The 17,860-nt window shown below is 36.8% G+C and overlaps 1 protein-coding gene across 1 annotated transcript in view; it reads left to right on the forward strand.

Moving 5' to 3' along the window:
• The first annotated feature begins 4,353 nt into the window (after positions 1-4,353).
• The window catches only part of LOC117412612 (POC1 centriolar protein homolog A-like), a 46,538-nt gene continuing 33,031 nt past the window's right edge, over positions 4,354-17,860 (forward strand). Inside the window, exons 1-7 of the mRNA XM_058988526.1 lie at positions 4,354-4,529; positions 5,114-5,198; positions 5,488-5,659; positions 9,415-9,594; positions 10,917-11,024; positions 11,490-11,605; positions 12,852-12,985. Coding sequence (XP_058844509.1) covers positions 4,515-4,529; positions 5,114-5,198; positions 5,488-5,659; positions 9,415-9,594; positions 10,917-11,024; positions 11,490-11,605; positions 12,852-12,985 — 810 coding nt within the window. The 5' untranslated portion in view covers positions 4,354-4,514. The remainder of the gene's footprint in view (positions 4,530-5,113; positions 5,199-5,487; positions 5,660-9,414; positions 9,595-10,916; positions 11,025-11,489; positions 11,606-12,851; positions 12,986-17,860) is intronic.

Below are 17,860 nucleotides of genomic sequence, written 5' to 3' on the forward strand. Positions count from 1 at the left end.
GGACACTATCACCCTTCCTTAAATGTGCTTTACTTACTCTTATCTGCCCCCTATTTTACTGCATTTAATCATGTACTTCAGAGTACTGTAATCTGCCAAGTGTTTAATCTGTAGTATTTGGTATTTAATCATATCTTGATGTAACTATCACTGTCACTGTTATCTGCTGTATTATTGAATTGTATTTTGTCACACTTGTACTTGCTTGAACTAGTCATTGTATTTATCTTGCTCTTATTGTATTGCTTGTACTGTAACACTTGAAATGTATTTGCTTACGATTGTAAGTCGCCCTGGATAAGGGCGTCTGCTAAGAAATAAATAATAATAATAATAATTCTTTATTTTGCTGTCTTCAATGATACCCGCCCATGAAAAGGTGGAGTGCTGTGTCACCGTGTGTGCTGCAAAAAGAACATGGTTTGGTTTTCACTCCACACTCAACCTCTTAACTGTTAAAGCAGTTTAGCAGTCACATTTCACCTTTAGGATTCCTTCCTTCTTGAGTTCACTTGTGTGTAAGCTCTTGAAGAAGGCAGTGAATGTGTTTTCCAATACAGCAGCACAGAAAGGCATATTTTAAGACAGCTTATTTTACTTAGGCTTCAGGCTTTCTAAGATGAACAGGTGTATTTCTTATTCAAAATTAAGAATGAACCGTAATAAAAGACACCAGTCAGCACTTATACAAAATATGCCCTAAAGTGACCTCATAACAGCCATGTACTGTACGTGTGTTAAAATGTATATCTTGAAGAGCCTAGACCAAATGACGTCCAGCATCGCTCGTTTTCAACATTAGAATGAGGTTGAATGCTTTATTATAAACATCATACATACATTTCAATTCCATTAGCCTGTATTAATATTTATAAACTAGCTGCTAACTTTTTTTTTCTTTTTGACTTCTTGAGGAATGTTATTGTGACTATGAGGAGTGTTGTTTTTTGGCATTGGCTGGTATGAAGAGCCAAACTCCCATGAAGGCCAGAACATCAGATTAAAGGGTCAAGAACACAATAGCTATCTGCAAGTCATGGTGACAGGTTGTGCTAAAGTTACATTTAGATTTATTACAGACCTGTTCCCTAGAACCATCTGTGCAATCAGACGGACCTGTTCTCTAGTACAAATATGAAAAGGTTGATAAAATTAATCATTATCTAAGATTAGCAGAAGGTTGCGCTGATATGACTGGAATGACTTTAATACTATTCAGTATGTGGGGCAAGAGTGAGGAAGGTTATTTTATAGACGGTATAGACTCTGTATAGACTCTATGGACATACTGTTTATTAGTTCCAGCAGCAACAAAGTCTTGTTGCATCACAATTCAGTCTGCGATCAAGACGAGTAAAACAGGCTGCTGGAATGCCATAATGTCTTGTTGTTTTGTTCTGTTTTAAACGAGAGTATAATTGATCAAGTGCACCCTATCAAAGGGCTGTACAGTCCTATTAAATTCCAGTAGAGTATCACACTGCACCTCAGATCCACATAGAGGATCAGTACATCTTATGGCTGACAAGTATTCCTTATGATGCTATGTCTTACAGTAGTATAAATATGATTCTACTCTGACAAACATTCTTCACATTATGCAATTACTCACTCGACCTGTTATTCAGAGGTAATGCAAATGCTGTCGCAATTCCAGTTTGGAACCTGTTATCCTGCATGGGCTGCTTATGCAATAAAAAGTTAAGACTTTTTTTTTTTTAAATGCAGGCAGTACATTACACTTCTTGTGTGACATTAATACATACACTGTATAATCTAATCACCCTAAATGCTATTCTTCTATGTAAAGCAAATTATACTGTATAAGGTGGACATCAAATAAATCTTAATAGATCTTACACTGGGCTGGCCACATTTGGTTTGTTTCTCCTTAGTGGCTCACCTTCATTGGCACCAGTGGTACAGAAGCTTATAGAAATTACTGACATGTGATATTCCCTCTGCTTAGTGTGACCAACACAACATCATTTCTGCTCTGCCTGGTGCTCAATCCCTCAGCCCTGATGCAGTCCCTTTTGTTATTTTGAAGCTGCACCCTAACAACACCCTTATGATTATCTGAACATAGCAAGGTGTTACACACTGTCGGAGTGCCTTATCATTGCGAGGCACACAGGCCAGTTCCAGCCTTTTCAACGCGTTTCACAGTCTTTCATTTCCAGTAGCAGAAATGACAGTTGCAAAAAGCATTGGTGGCGATTACCAAATGAGGTTCTTCCTTTAGTGTGTGAAGTCTTGTAGAGTATGAGGAAGTTAAAGATTAAAACATTAAAGGACGTGGTCTCGTTTTGACTGCAAACACAACTCGTTGGCTCTGTGCTTTACTGATCCTGAGCAGCAGTTTAAATAAATAAGTACCAAAAACTGACAAAGACAATAAAGCCAATGCGGTAAGATATCACTCAAGTCACGCAAGGTCCTTTCATTAACTTTTAACCACTTTCCAGCACTCACATAGCTGCAAGGCAAAAGAGAAGAACTGAACACGCAAGAAAGAGGCGGGGTACCCATTCACAATTGGCTGGCAGATAGAAAGAATTTCATTGTATGCTGAAAAGGTTCACAAGGCTGACGTTACATTTAATTGCTGGGTTGCGTGATTTCCCAAGTAAACAAAAGGTTTATTTGTTTAAGACAAAGACAAAGCATTTCCTTTGAACTAAAACAACCTCTTAACATGAACCCAGCAAGGTGACGTATTCTAGAAATACACAACATGAAATAGCACTACTTTGAAATTCTCATACAGCTTTCATTACGTTTTGGTATAGTAAATATCAGTCCATTAGTTATAAATTAGTTATCAGAGTGATCCAACAGAACTTGACTAAATCCAGATTTAGAAACAGGGTTATAACAGCCTGGTATACCCAACCCCTAAACGAAGAGAAAGAACGCTTACAGAATTCATGCAGGACAGAAAACTCCCAAACACACCTAAAACTATCCGCCTGAGCAGGAGGAGACAGAGCGGAAGCAACCGTGTCAGCATGTGTGTATATGGATAGTGATTTAATTTTCAGTGAGGTCAGTGGTGATCACTTCAGGTGCAACAGCGTTAACGCAACTGAAGTCATCAATTCATATCATTCCTATCAATCCTTTGTCCATGATCCGATCCTTATGTAACTGTGTTATCATCTACATTTTATTGTGTCACTGAAATTCAATGTCAAGGATCGCAGGACAAAAGTCATGCTTGAGTCAGCTACAGTATTAGCATAAAACAAAACAACATAACCGAGCAATATAAATAATTATATCAACATACCACGCATCGCAAGACATATCCTGTTGCATTACAGTTGATATAATGAAACATTCAATAACAATTATTTCCATTGCAACTCATCCTAACACGTGCGTTCCTATCAATAGGGCAACGTTCATGCTTTATATCAGTACAGACAAATGATGAGACATGCTCAAATTGAGAGTAAAGACCGAATGTCTACATGTATCTAATTGAGCGTGCTCATAATTCTATGGGTAACTGGGAAAGACTGGAATCTGCTGTAAAAAAAATCAGTAGACACAACCTTATTAGAGTATTAATATTTTAGCAGAAAATATTAGATCATCTTGAGGTAACTTGATCTAATCCTTCTCCCCGGTTTAAATGTCCTTAAGCACAGATGCATTTAGCATACCTCGATCTGTATTGTTTTAAAAGATATAACATAAAAACGGAACTAAAAAAAAAAAAAAGGAGGAACGTTTTGTGACGTTTCTGGAACAGGGGATATTTCAATACAATGCACGTGTGCCCTCTAGTGTTTAAATTGTGGAACTACACCTTGTATGTAAATGAAACATTCTCACACACAATTGACCCATCATCAAATACTCTCCTTTCTGTCTCTGTACCCAGGTTAATCTATGAAGCTCGAACGCAGAACATGGGAGCTCACAAAACCTTTAAATTGTTCTATTCAGCCTGCATGCACATAGACTGTGGGCTACTTTGTTTTGCAAAGGGTTACAACATCTGTATTAATGTGAATTTTTACTAGTGAACGAATGTTCAATGTAGTTTAGAATTTTACAATGTAAAGGGTTTTTTTTTTTTTTTTTTTTTTGTCAATTAATACATCGTTGCCATGGAGTTCGGGAAATGGTGACGCGCTGCTTTCTTAAAGGGACATACCCTGTTAAGGGCGTCTCCTTACAACTAGCGATTACAATAACATTGTACCTGTGTACATAATAAAAAATATGCAAATATCAACAGGAATATACAGCATTAACAAGCAGGGTTGAGTACAACCGCATTCAAATGTAAATGCATGCACATCAGGAGACTTTACTTATCAGCCGATCTTATTGGGTGTGTCCTCCCCTTTAAGATTCTGTTGTTGCTATCCAGGCGCGGATTGCGGCGCGGAAACTAAACTGTTGACTGCTTGAACCAACTGCTTCGTCGATATAAAAAAATACATTTGTAGTACATATTCTTTTTGTTAGGACTGCAAATTTAAAACATTTCTGGGAAAATGAGTTCCGTATTGGTAAGTAAATACATTTTGCATTTTAAATGGCAGTTTCGCTATTTAAAGTTGAATGTACTGAGATAATGTACATGCTCTGAAATATCCCGTCTATTTTGGCCGTCTGTTTTAGTTTATCGAATGCAGTATTTACAATAATTAAAAGAACAAAAAACCCTGCAATTAATGGTTGTGTTAAATGTACTGTACTTTTAATTGGAAATGTTTTACATAAATACTGGGGTAAATATATATTTACTATATTCGTTTTTCGTATAGCGATCTGAAAGAATGTTAATTATTTTTTAGTTATTGGTCATTCCACACTGTTGCTTGGTCACAGTTTATTTCTGCGAATGGAAAAATGATTCTAGCCAGTGATTGGATGATAAATTGAAATATCATGAAAATGGTGCATGCCTGAAGTAATTCAACAAGTCAAAAGAGATTTGAAAACTGCAAACCCATTTAGTTCACAATAGTTACAGTATATAAAAATCACATGGCGATCAATATTTTGATTATTGTAATATATAAAATGGTGAGGCAATGTTTTTTTTTTATTATTACATTTCAAGATTTGAGTTTTTTCTTCTTTCCTTCAGGAGGATCCAACTTTAGAAAGGCATTTTAAAGGCCACCGAGACACCATTACCAGTGTTGACTTGAACCCCAACATGAAACAGATTGGTAAAGTATTTCTTATTTTAATAAAGAAGCTGCTGCACAGTTTTCACTCGTTGTTAAAATCTGTGCATTCACTTGTTTCTGTTCCAATCTGAATAGAAATGAAATGTCCCAAACTGTATCAAACCTTACAAGATGTTATCATGTTTCCTTTTATACTAAGTTGTGCGTTTTCTTTACTGCTAGGCAGAATGGAGAGGTTGGATCTAACATACTAATAACATTGGATTTTCAGTTCAGTTTTTTCTTCTTTCTTTACTATTTATTCATTCATTAACGTGTTTGTTTGCAGCAACTGGCTCCATGGATTCCTGCCTGATGGTGTGGAATATGAAAGCTCAGATGAGAGCCTACCGGTTCGTGGGTCACAAAGACGCAGTGATGTCAGTGCAGTTCTCTCCCTCAGGACACCTTGTAGCGTCGGCATCCAGGGACAAAACGGTCCGCCTCTGGGTACCCAGCGTGTAAGGCTTTTAGTTTGATATGTTTTGAATTTTGTGATTTTTTTTTTGTATGGACTAATGTGCACTGAGATCTAAGACCCGAGTTAGATGGGGCATGTGCTTTTTGTTGCTGATTTTGTTCTTGTTTGAATGTTGAGTGATTCACAGAATATCCCAAGTACAAAAAATAACGCAGTTGAACTGAAAAGGCTGCTAAACTGTCACTAGGTGGCACTGTTGCATCAAAGATTGAATGCAATCCTTAAAAAGTAAAGCATGCCTTGCTGCAAATTGATACTGTGCACAGTTACGAATGCAGAAGCCACTGCTTGAATAGAAAGCTTTACTGAATTTAAGATTATGAAGAGAAAGCATTGAGAAGTTCTATTATCATAGGCAATATAGCCGCTTTAGAAATCAGTGTCATACCTGGAAATTGATTTTGTGAACATTAGTCCTTTAAATTTGTGATGCTGCACTGATTGAAATAATTGTTTTCACAGTTTCCAGAACTAAAGATGCAGCAGGTGCATTTTGGTATGGAATTCATTTGAATCTGGGCTACCAGATTTCAGCGTAACATTATCTGAAAGGGTACCCAAGCATTTTTCATACAGCCATTTAAAACAATTCTAATACTTTCATTCTGCTGCTGATCTCAAGACAACATTTATTTTTCAGTGTAAGTTTCTGCCAGTTTAAACACATCAATACACTTAGGAAAGAGTTTCTTTGAAATGGTATATGTTAGGTTAAATGTGTTTTTCTAAACAAAATGGACAAGTTAAAAAAAAAACAATTGCACAGCTCAGCACCTAGTGCTGTTTGTGATGTACCTGGTAGTTAATGGCAGGGATGCGGGAGAGACCTCTTGCCTAATAGCAAATGGATGAGAATTCAAAAAAGTAGTTCTTGCGTGTACAAGTGTGTCAGAACTAATACATGTTGGCAGAGCAGTCACTGAATAATTGAGAAGGTAGAGATGAAAGCAGACTACAGCTGGTAGAAACAGTGTACTGACAGTGAGGACATATTCTTGTGTTGAGTGTGTAATCTGTTTTCATAGTGATTGTTCAAGCTGTTATAACATGGGCCAAGAGGTTGTATCTGTTTATTGTGTTCAACCCTTTTTTTCCTGTCTTGATTCCAGTGTGTTTTAGCTAGCATCCCTAAACTGCTGGCAGTCCTATCTCTTTTGAAGTGAGACTGGATTAACAAACATTTAAATACTGAAGAAGGCGATTTATGAAAGAGTTTTTAGTGGATGGAGCACCTTAGACTTAAAATAATTTTACATGGATATTGCCTTTAATGTAATGTCTTGTACTTTTAAATGGTCAACCAATTTGTCTTCTCTGTAAACCATTAGCATAGCATTTGGTTACAGACTGAATAATACACTGTGCATGTAATTAGTAATTAGCACATGACATGAGCCTGTAGTATAACAGAGAGTCCTCTTTTGTAATTGCTTTGCTTGTGTCAGAATTCCCAGGGGCTGCACAGAGGAAAGATAGTTATGAATCAATCAAATAGATACATTATATTTAATACAATTGCACTACTGTCCTGCAGACATGTAATCATTACAGGGGTTATGACACTATTCAGTTGCACAGAAAATCCATCTATCAGCATATCTTCCAGAGTGTGCTAAATTCAAAATAGATCATTGATATTGGGGTCTATTCATCATTGTCCATTGGTGGGATTATAACCAGAACGCTAGAAGCATTTCTTGAATATGCCAGAGTGACTGGAGTGGAGCTAAATTGAGTTAATAACATTTAAATACCTTTTCAAGATATATACATTCATACAGTGTGCTTATATCACAGAACAGGGTTGCAGGCCTGCAGTATTGCTAGTCATTTCCAGTGCAGAAAATAAACACTTTGCTGAACGTTTCCAGATGCGGTTCTCAATGTATTGTCTTGGAAACTTGAATGTAAACATTACAGAAGGCTATGTTGTGAATGTCATTTTAGAATACGTGCAATTGTCTCATTTAATGGATGGCATGTTCATAAAAATATATGTATTTCAAACTAAAATGTCATTTGTCTTTAAGAAGTAAAGGCAAATCAAAGAGTGCTGCTGCAAAAAGACCTCTTCAGTTCTGTTTTTTTTTTTTCCTGGAAGAGACAACAGGCAGTCTATGAATAACCCATTGTAAATCTGAATCTACTCACACTGTACAAGTAGCCTAATTCTAGCATGTTACCTAATTCTGTATAGCGTGCTTTTATGTAGGGGATTAGATGGAATAAATGGCGCAGCCAGCTGGACTTATCAGAGAAGTCATTTGTTAAAAGTTTACCTTATGAAGGGAAATTTATAAAAATACACAAAACCTATAAACTGATGAGGCAATTAAAATGAAACACGAGGACTCTTAAGATATGCTGCCGAGCAACCAGGAATGGACAAGTAGATGTTGCTCCTGCTTTTTGCTGTGACCACAATAGAGAAGTAGGCTAGGTGTTATTTTTGGCCCAATGCTTTAAAAGTAATTTCTTCCATAAAGAAAACAAGACAATTGAAATACTTTTATGTTTTCTCTTTATTCTCACCGGTTTTATTCAATAATTATTTTCAAAATACATATATTCATTATACTTCTGTACATAGTATTGAACCATTGTTATCATCCATGATTGGTTGGGCTATATTGTTGAAACTGCTTGTCTGAGTTTGATTACAATTTCAATGGGCAATTGGTATAATAATAATCACATTTTCTACAAGGTCCTTCCTCCTGAAATGTCAAGGTATGATTATGTGCCATTGATACTGAAGATGAGTCAGCCTTTATAGACATAGCGTGGCACTGTCGTTACTTAGACAGAATAATATCTTGTATTATAACCCTGAGATTCCATTGGATGCGTTGAAAATAAGAGTGACTCAAGCTCTCCTAGCTGAAAATGAGTACATGATTTTCTTTAGGCGCAAGGACAAAGTATTAATACAATTTCTATTATAAGCTTGATAAGAATGTTTTTTGTTTTTTTTTCATTTATTTTTTCAACCCACTGCTATAAAAGTGGCAGACATTTCCCCAAAGAAGATTTTTCAGAATGACATTGTGGGGTTGTATTGTATTGTGTGTTGAAAAGGTAGCCAACAAGAAACACAAAGAAACATACAGGCTTATAATAGCAGTGATGCATTTGGCATGCTTAATTGATCCCTCTCAGTGTTTTATACCGTGCATTTATTTCTGGTAAAGCGATCCTATTGCTGTTTCACTAACTCACGTAAGACTCCCATCTTGCAAAGCAGTTTGATTAGCAGCCATTTGGGGTTTTACTATGAGTCTCAGCCCAGGAATTTTGCTCACAGTAAAGCTTTGAATGGCTCAAATTGACATTATTATTTATTTCTTAGCAGACGCCCTTATCCAGGGCGACTTACAATTGTTACAAGGTATCACATTATACATTATTTCACATTATACAGATATCACATTATTTTTACATACAATTACCCATTTATACAGTTGGGTTTTTTTTTTTTTTACTGGAGCAATCTAGGTAAAGTACCTTGCTCAAGGGTACAACAGCAGTGTCCCCCACTGGGGATTGAACCCACGACCCTCCGGTCAATAGTCCAGAGCCCTAACCACTACTCCACACTGCTGCCCAATGCAGTAGGCTATATACATTTTAATGAACCCCTGATCTGCTGTCATGTTTAAGAATATGTTATTGTATGTAGAATGTGGTTCCTAATTTGCTATTCATCTTTTTGTTTGTGTGTGTTTATTTTTTCAGCAAAGGAGAATCCACGGTATTTAAAGCTCACACAGGAACAGTACGAAGTGTCAATTTCTCCAGTGATGGGCAATCCTTAGTTACAGCATCAGATGACAAAACTGTCAAAGTATGGGCAGTACATCGGCAAAGGTTTCTCTTCTCACTCAATCAACACATCAATTGGGTTCGCTGTGCCAAGTAAGTGGATCTCCAGCTGTAGTGTTTGAGGTGTGTACTGATCTGAGTTTCTCAAGTAAGTGGATCTCCAGCTGTAGTGTTTGAGGTGTGTACTGATCTGAGTTTCTCAAGTAAGTGGATCTCCAGCTGTAGTGTTTGAGGTGTGTACTGATCTGAGTTTCTCAAGTAAGTGGATCTCCAGCTGTAGTGTTTGAGGTGTGTACTGATCTGAGTTTCTCAAGTAAGTGGATCTCCAGCTGTAGTGTTTGAGGTGTGTACTGATCTGAGTTTCTCAAGTAAGTGGATCTCCAGTTGTAGTGTTTGAGGTGTGTACTGATCTGAGTTTCTCAAGTAAATAGATCTCCAGCTGTAGTGTTTGAGGTGTGTACTGATCTGAGTTTCTCAAGTAAGTGGATCTCCAGCTGTAGTGTTTGAGGTGTGTACTGATCTGAGTTTCTCAAGTAAGTGGATCTCCAGCTGTAGTGTTTGAGGTGTGTACTGATCTGAGTTTCTCAAGTAAGTGGATCTCCAGCTGTAGTGTTTGAGGTGTGTACTGATCTGAGTTTCTCAAGTAAGTGGATCTCCAGCTGTAGTGTTTGAGGTGTGTACTGATCTGAGTTTCTCAAGTAAGTGGATCTCCAGCTGTAGTGTTTGAGGTGTGTACTGATCTGAGTTTCTCTTATAAGGCTAGTGTGCTGTTTTAATTACTGCTCAGCTTGTTACATATTTTTGCTTCATCATTATGTAGTTGTTAGCAGGCTGAGAACATATCTCAGGCATGACAAGTAATAATAATAATAATAATAATAATAATAATAATAATAATAATAATAATAATAATAATCTACATAGTCTGCATAGTCTACAAGGAGTTAAAAATGATGCTTTTTAAAAACAATATTTTGCTGTATATTTTTTACATCCTATGATTAACTGCTTCTTTTGTAAATCCTTTAATTTTACATTTATGAAGTAGGATGAGTCACAGTGCTAATAAAGAACATACAGGTTAACAAGGTCCATGTAATCTTCAGAAGATAAGCCCCTAATACATACTATAACATTTTATAATATCATTTAGAATAAAAAAAAAGACAAATATTGCCTTTTTCAGTAGAGGTGTTATAATTTGTTCCTTTTTTGTTTTCTTTTTTTTTTTTTTTAAATACTGAAGTACACAGCTCATCAGTCTTGAACTGATATAATTTTACATTTCAAATGATGTGTCTTAAGTATACTGTGGAATCTTTGCATGTCAAGATTAAGCACAAGAGTCGTTCTTTTTTGTAATACTGAGTTTATATTTGATTTTGTTTATTTTATCATGTTCCCTTTATCTTTAGGTTTTCTCCTGACGGGCGACTAATCGTCTCAGCAGGTGATGACAAGACCATTAAAATCTGGGATAAAACTAGCCGCGATTGTATTCACTCATTTTATGAGCATGGAGGGTAAGTGCAATTCATGTTGAACTTTTATATTGTCCTGCGCAGCCCACAGAAGCCTTTGAAGATGATGTACTCGTACAATCTTATTATAGTTACATTCTCGCATTGCTAATTCTGCATGTGCTCCGCTATCATTTTTAAAACAAAAAATGTCCCAGAGTTTTAATAGATGCACACAGTTGGGTCTATTTAATTGATCTAAACGATGGCTTCTAAATATTGCTGCCTGGAAAAATATTGAAACGTGTTCCTCATTTGCAATTTACAATTAAAGACAAATATACTAGCACTTTTAATCTGTCCGTGTAAGATGCTGGTTTTTATAGTTTTAATACACAAGGGTAAAACTCGAAAAATTGTAAGACTACGATCCATTTTTTCTTTTTTTTTGTAATGTATAGAAATATGATGGAAGGTGAAAGCTGCATTTATTATTCAAAATAAATAATATGTTTTGTTTCTCAACAGCTATGTCAGTTATGTAGATTTCCACCCCAGCGGTACGTGCATAGCTGCAGCCAGTTCAGATAATACAGTGAAAGTATGGGATATTCGAATGAACAAGCTGCTGCAACATTACCAAGGTAGATATAGGTACAACATTAAAGAGATATATATACATATATACGTGTATATATATATTTCCTGTGGATGAATAACAAGCCTAGCCAATTCACATCTATCACAGACCCTAGCAAACCTTTTATTTGTATCTGTTTATTGATTTTCTAAGACAAATTTTAATTTGGAGAAATAATTTTTTATTCATCCCCCAGTTTCCAAATCAGAAAGAGGCTGCAGTAAATGCTGGTGTCCATGTTTACTATAGCTAGTTGGTTAAGGCAACACTTTATATTTAAAAATATCTTGTGTAAGAAATAATGAAATGTGCTCCAGTAAACCAGAGTTAAAAGCAAGCTTCTATGTTCCAAATAAGTCATTAATTATAAGATGCCAGCATTGGGTCTCTGTTTCAGTGCTGTCAACAGTCCCTGAAAATGTATTAATTATACTTCTAATCTAATAAGAGAAAATGACTTGCATTTGCCATGGATTTTTTGATTGATGGTTATTTTTTTTGTGTGGTGCTACACCAAAGCTAAATAAAGTAGTTTTTGGAAGCAGAATGAAAGAAACAGTTTGAATTTTCTGCCAGTTTGACTGCAATTGCATTTACATTTTCCTTATTAAAAAATAATAAATAAATAAATAAATAGGGAATGGAAAAAGGATAAAGTAAAAAAAGCCAAAGCTTATATTAAAGTAATATCCATAGCTAATTATAATCAGACTGAAGAGGGCAATAACAAAAGAGGGCTCTGTGACCTTCAGTTTATTTGTTTTTTAATCTCATACCAAGTTTGCAGAGACATACATATATATAACAGTCCAGTATTAAAAGGCTGTCTTCATAGCATAGATATTTATTAAAAATATGTTTGTAAAACTGAACAACAGCACATGTAGACTGATTCTAATTGTAGCAGAGTTCCAGAAGAGGGCGTCACATACATACAAAAAAGTACAGTTCAGCAACATTCTTTAAGTTCAATAATTGGTTATTTAACATGGGAAGACCATTTTATAATAATACTGTATAATTCCAGATTCCAAAATACAAAATAGGCTACCTTTTAATTTACTTAAAACATATGTACAATATATCTTGCAATTGTATTTGTTTTATGTGTACTCGTTTTTGGAAGTTTGTTCTGTTGTTACATGTAAATGAGAGTGGCATATCTTGCGTGTTGCACTTATTGTGCCTAATAAGAAATAGCTATATGGTAAAGAGAGAGAGAGTAACCATGTGCTGTTATTTGATTTCAGTGCACACTGCTGTGGTAAATGGGCTGTCGTTCCATCCGTCTGGAAACTATCTCATCACAGCGTCGAATGACTCCACACTGAAAATCTTGGATTTACTGGAGGGAAGGCTACTGTACACACTCCATGGCCATCAGGTGAGTTTGCTGCTAAAGAGATTTACATAGCTCATAAGAATATACAATGTTCATTGCTCACTTTAGTACAGAATTCAAACTACAGTGTTATTTAAAAACAAACAAACAAACCAAAAGACTTTGTTGCGTGAAGGAGCTGCCCCTGGAGCAGAAGACCAGAGTGCAGACCACTGTGCACCCAGCTGCCAGTTTGTGAAGGTGTAGCTTCCAGTGAGAAACTATCTACACATTTAGAACAAGGAGTAATTTAAATTGCAGCATGGCAGGTGCTTTATAATGAGTGTCTCTGAAATAGATTTTAATGACGCAAACAACATACTCTGATTGCAACTATTATTGTAGCTTTTGCCTTAAGTTATACAAGACTTGGAGAGGACAATATTTTGCATACTGATCTGATTTGAACATCTGCACTGATATTGTCGGCATTCGTCACAAGTACTTCCTGCAAGTAATTATTACTTCTATTGTGTTCTGGATCTTCATGTAAATAGCTGGGTCTACATTTGTTTCTGCCTTAAACTAAAAGGTGCAGAGAGAAGTCCATTTAATAAATGCATGTAATATTTTTGGTTGACCCATTATTATAGCAATCTCGAAGCCATTTTTAATTTCTTCGCATGCAAAATGTAAACTACGTGCTGTACCTTGGTGGACAAAATTGAACTGCTATATTGGGAACACACTGTACTGTGGAACATTGTTGGTACAATAAGGATTCGTGAATGGAATTGCTCTTCAGTGATATAGCAGTATCGCACCCTTTCTGAATTAAATTGTAAGTCATTAAATCAGGGTTTGCCGTACACCAGATGCTTACTGTAAGCTTTCTCAACTGTCTACGCAAGCCAGTGCACAATAATGTCCAGAGTCCTTAAATTGACAATACATGTCATTACATTGTTATTTAACGTAATTGAAGAAACCTGTTAGTTTCAGAATAATTGATAATGGAAAAATGAAATGTGTTTCTTGAGTGCAGGTACATAGATATTTCAAAGGCTGTCAATGCCAAGTAGCTATTAAATATTCAGTCCTGTTTTAGTTCGATCAATATGCTGCTTATGTTTGCTTATGTAACTGAAGACTGCAGGATGTTACCATTTTTGTATTGCATGAATTGTACTTCAGTCCCAGTACATTGTGGAAATCAGCAGACATTGTCAAGATGTCAAGCTGTATTAGTCTTATAGATTCTTGCACAAAATCTCACTCATAAAAGCTATATGGTTAGACTTTCATTTCAGATTTAACACAGGAATGCAATGTTCTGAAAGCAACCTGTATAGCCTCCAGCAAGGCCTGCACTTGCAGCTAATAATCAGGTTTACCACTACCAGCAGATTATTATGATTGATTTGAGGTTACAAAAATTCTATTTGTCTTTTTTTGAGGGGCGTGGGGTGGGGTCTAAAATAGTGCAAAAGCATGTTTATACCAAGGGTGTCAGATGGGGTAATAATTTATTGAAATGCTTGGAATTCTTACAGGATCCTTTAGGCAACTGGCAGTAAATTAGAGTGACAAAATTAAAACCGTACAGATGTGTCCTAGAAAATGGAAGCTAGCGCAGATTTCAGTGCCAGTCACTGTTTTGGATGTATCTGTCTTTCTTTAGATTTACACTGTGTTTGGGAATAGTCTTAATCTGAGGAATTCCACATGACAACACCTGTGTCAGGAAAAGAATGCTTAGCAATAATACTATCAAATCCAGGAAGCTGTTAAGGGAACAGAACCAACCCATAGGCATATTATAAAGTCAACTGTTGAGTGGTTAAATTCAAGAAACCTTTTGATGTGTAAGTAAAAATAAAGAAGAGCACAATTGTTTTATATATTTTTTAATAACTAGCTCATTGTTCCTGTTAGATAGCAGATGGTGTTAAAAGGCCTGCCTGGGGATAAATTTGCACTTGCACCCTAACACTGAAGCATAGCTCAGTGTGCCTGTATGATACCACTGCCTAACAATAGGAATCGTTAAATGGGCACCCAGCCGTGGCATGCTAATTGGGAGACAGAAAAGATATGCTGCTGGCACCAGGGTTTTGCTATACCGTATCATAGGGAAGTGAAAGCTTTGAAAAGACTGTTGTACAGTATATGTCATTGTCCGAATCATGTTCCACATGTTGTTCCTATTTCTCACCAAGATCAGCACATGTGTTGACCCCAGTAATATCCTGGCCACATTTCTGTGAGGAGAGGATTCAATATCTCATTTTCATTACCATATCAAACAGGGGGTGTTAATTACTGCCTTTTACTGTAAATCTGCAGGGACAAGACTTTTTGTGTACAATTTATGTGGGTGACATTTATTTTTCCCCCTTCCTGAAACACCCACAAGCACCTTGCATAATATTTCCTCAGTCAGATTAATTTAACTATGACAGCCTCCTTTTCCTAGAAATCTTACTTGTTATCTGTATGGGGTGTCCCTGTCTACCAACCCTGAACAGAATTCTTGTTTGAGACTTACTGTTTTTTTTGTAGCAGTTATTTTGGGAGTGTTGGGAGAGCCTGAGGATGTTTTAACAGGAAATGTGGAAGGTTTGGAATGGAACCCTACAAACTGTTTAGTACTTTCCATTGTATGGCATCTATGAAGTTATTAGAATGCCCTTGTCTAAAGAATACCATTTGGCAGGCATAGCATTTTGGCAATCTAAAATGAAGCTCCCCTCAAGTTTGATATGCTGTGCCTTGTTGCCGAACATGAACTCCTACTTCTTATCTTACCTAAAGCATTTTCAGTTCATGCACCAGTGCAACTATCTGGACAGTTATTACAGAAGGACTTTGGGAGGGATTAGTCATAGCTAGCCCATAGTTTTGTTTGTGGACGACAAATGTACCCTGTTGCTGTGATGGGCAGCTGACGAGTGCTTGGGGAGGGGAGGGGGTGGGTGGGGGAGTGATGGATCACAGGCCTGGGAAGAGATAGGATCCCTCAGACCTGGCTTGACGTACTTGCACCTCTGTTTGAGGCACCAGGAATGCAAGTTACCAGCTTATGGATTGTGGTTTATACTAGAGCTAGTGCCAAGTTTACATTCCTGCGTTTACTTACAGTGTTGCTGGTCCTTTCCAGGTGAGGGTTACTGTGGAGACAGCTGCTCTCAACTGTGGGCAAATTACCTGGTACTGCTGGCTTACTGTAGCTATTCAAATCCATAGTGTTCATCAACATTTATTGTGTACTTTGTCCTCCTCATTAAGACAGTTTAATGAATTTGTTAGTACATGGATGCAAATGCATTTTGTAGAATTGTTTTTGAAAAAAAGTGTTTAATCCTATCTGTAATATACTTTTTATTGGTTTGTGGGCAGAAATCGGTCTCTAATTGCTCCTGGATTGCAGAACAAAACAAAGGCAGAAAGGATGACTGTAGCGTTTCATTAATAGTAACATTTACTGCCACAAATGTGATACGTATACAGTAGATTTTGTGTAATTTTCAGTTGTAGATCGGATTATATGCGATCTGGCACCAGAACTACTTTTACAAAGATTTTTTTATAGTGCAGATTTAATTGTGGTTTCGTAACCATATTTTTCTAACCAGGAAAACATGTGGCTATGAAGTTGTATTTCAACAAAATAAGCTGAACTACCAAATCACTCCCATTGCCTCTTCTGGCAGCGACAGCACTGTCTGGCTCAGCATACAGGACTTCCTTAATGTTTACAAATCTCTAGTAAACCATGATAAGTGACCTACATAGTGCAAAGCAAATTCATTAATAAATGAACCATTGGGCTTTAAGTGGTTTAAACTAAGTGGTTTGCATTGTACATTAGCATAGTACCAACATGTGTTATGTACTCACATTCCACTTAACAGGCACAAGCCTTTTTGATGTGAAAACAATAACTAATTACTGCTAGTATCGCACTTGAATAAACAAATGAATGAACTCTATAAAAGTGTGATCTTAATTTGGCTGAATTTCACAGTTGGTGTTTTAAATACAGAAAAAAAAAGAAATAGTTTATGAATGCAGCCTTATCTAGGCAAGCTTCGTTCCCCACCAAAAAATAACTTTGATCTGCAGCACATTGAGGCTAAGTGTTTCCTTTAGCCTGTGTAAACTGCGACTGAAGTGTACTGTACTTACGGCTGCAATAAACAGGAAATGGCCTGTCTGTCGAGCGCAAAAGGGACTGGCTGGGGTACGTGCTTTCCCACTATATCTCAGACTGGGGAAAAACAACCTATGGGCGTCTTTCAGTGCCTGAAAGACGAAACATGTAAGACGAAGCTATTCCCAGTCCGTACAAGTATGCACACGACTAAACATGCAGACAGTTTAATTGACTTCATTATTCCAACAGGAAGTCTGCTGTTGCCTGCTGAGTGTGCGGTGGCTGTGTAAATCAGCAAATGAATGTAATCTCAAGAAGGAAACAAACTGAAAGACTTTGTAAAGAAGCCCTATGAGAATACTCATTCCGACTCAAGCTGCTGTCGTCGTAGTGCAGGTCATGGAGTTCAGTGGAAATGATAACAGCCTGGGTACTGGCATTGCACCTTGAGCACAGAACCTTAGGCTTGGCCATTTTGGGGGCAGACTGGACCAATGACAAGGTGTACTCTGTGACATTGTGGTGACCAGGTTAAAGTAGCTGGCTGGTGGATTACCTGATCTGACTTGTAATGTGACAGATCACTGTTGTAGTTCTGTGGTTAAACCTGTTGTTGTGGAGATGCTTTCAGAGAGTCTCCTAACCTCTTGCATTGCAGAGATCCCCTTTGATGCTGATTTTAAATGATAACTTGCTGAACTATTCTATTCAGCATCTCTTGAGTGGCGGAGGTAATGTTTTGTTCAAAAAGAAGGACATTTGCACACTAAAGATATTTCTAA

Source organism: Acipenser ruthenus, chromosome 16, assembly GCF_902713425.1.
Source record: "Acipenser ruthenus chromosome 16, fAciRut3.2 maternal haplotype, whole genome shotgun sequence".
Lineage (NCBI taxonomy): Eukaryota > Metazoa > Chordata > Actinopteri > Acipenseriformes > Acipenseridae > Acipenser > Acipenser ruthenus.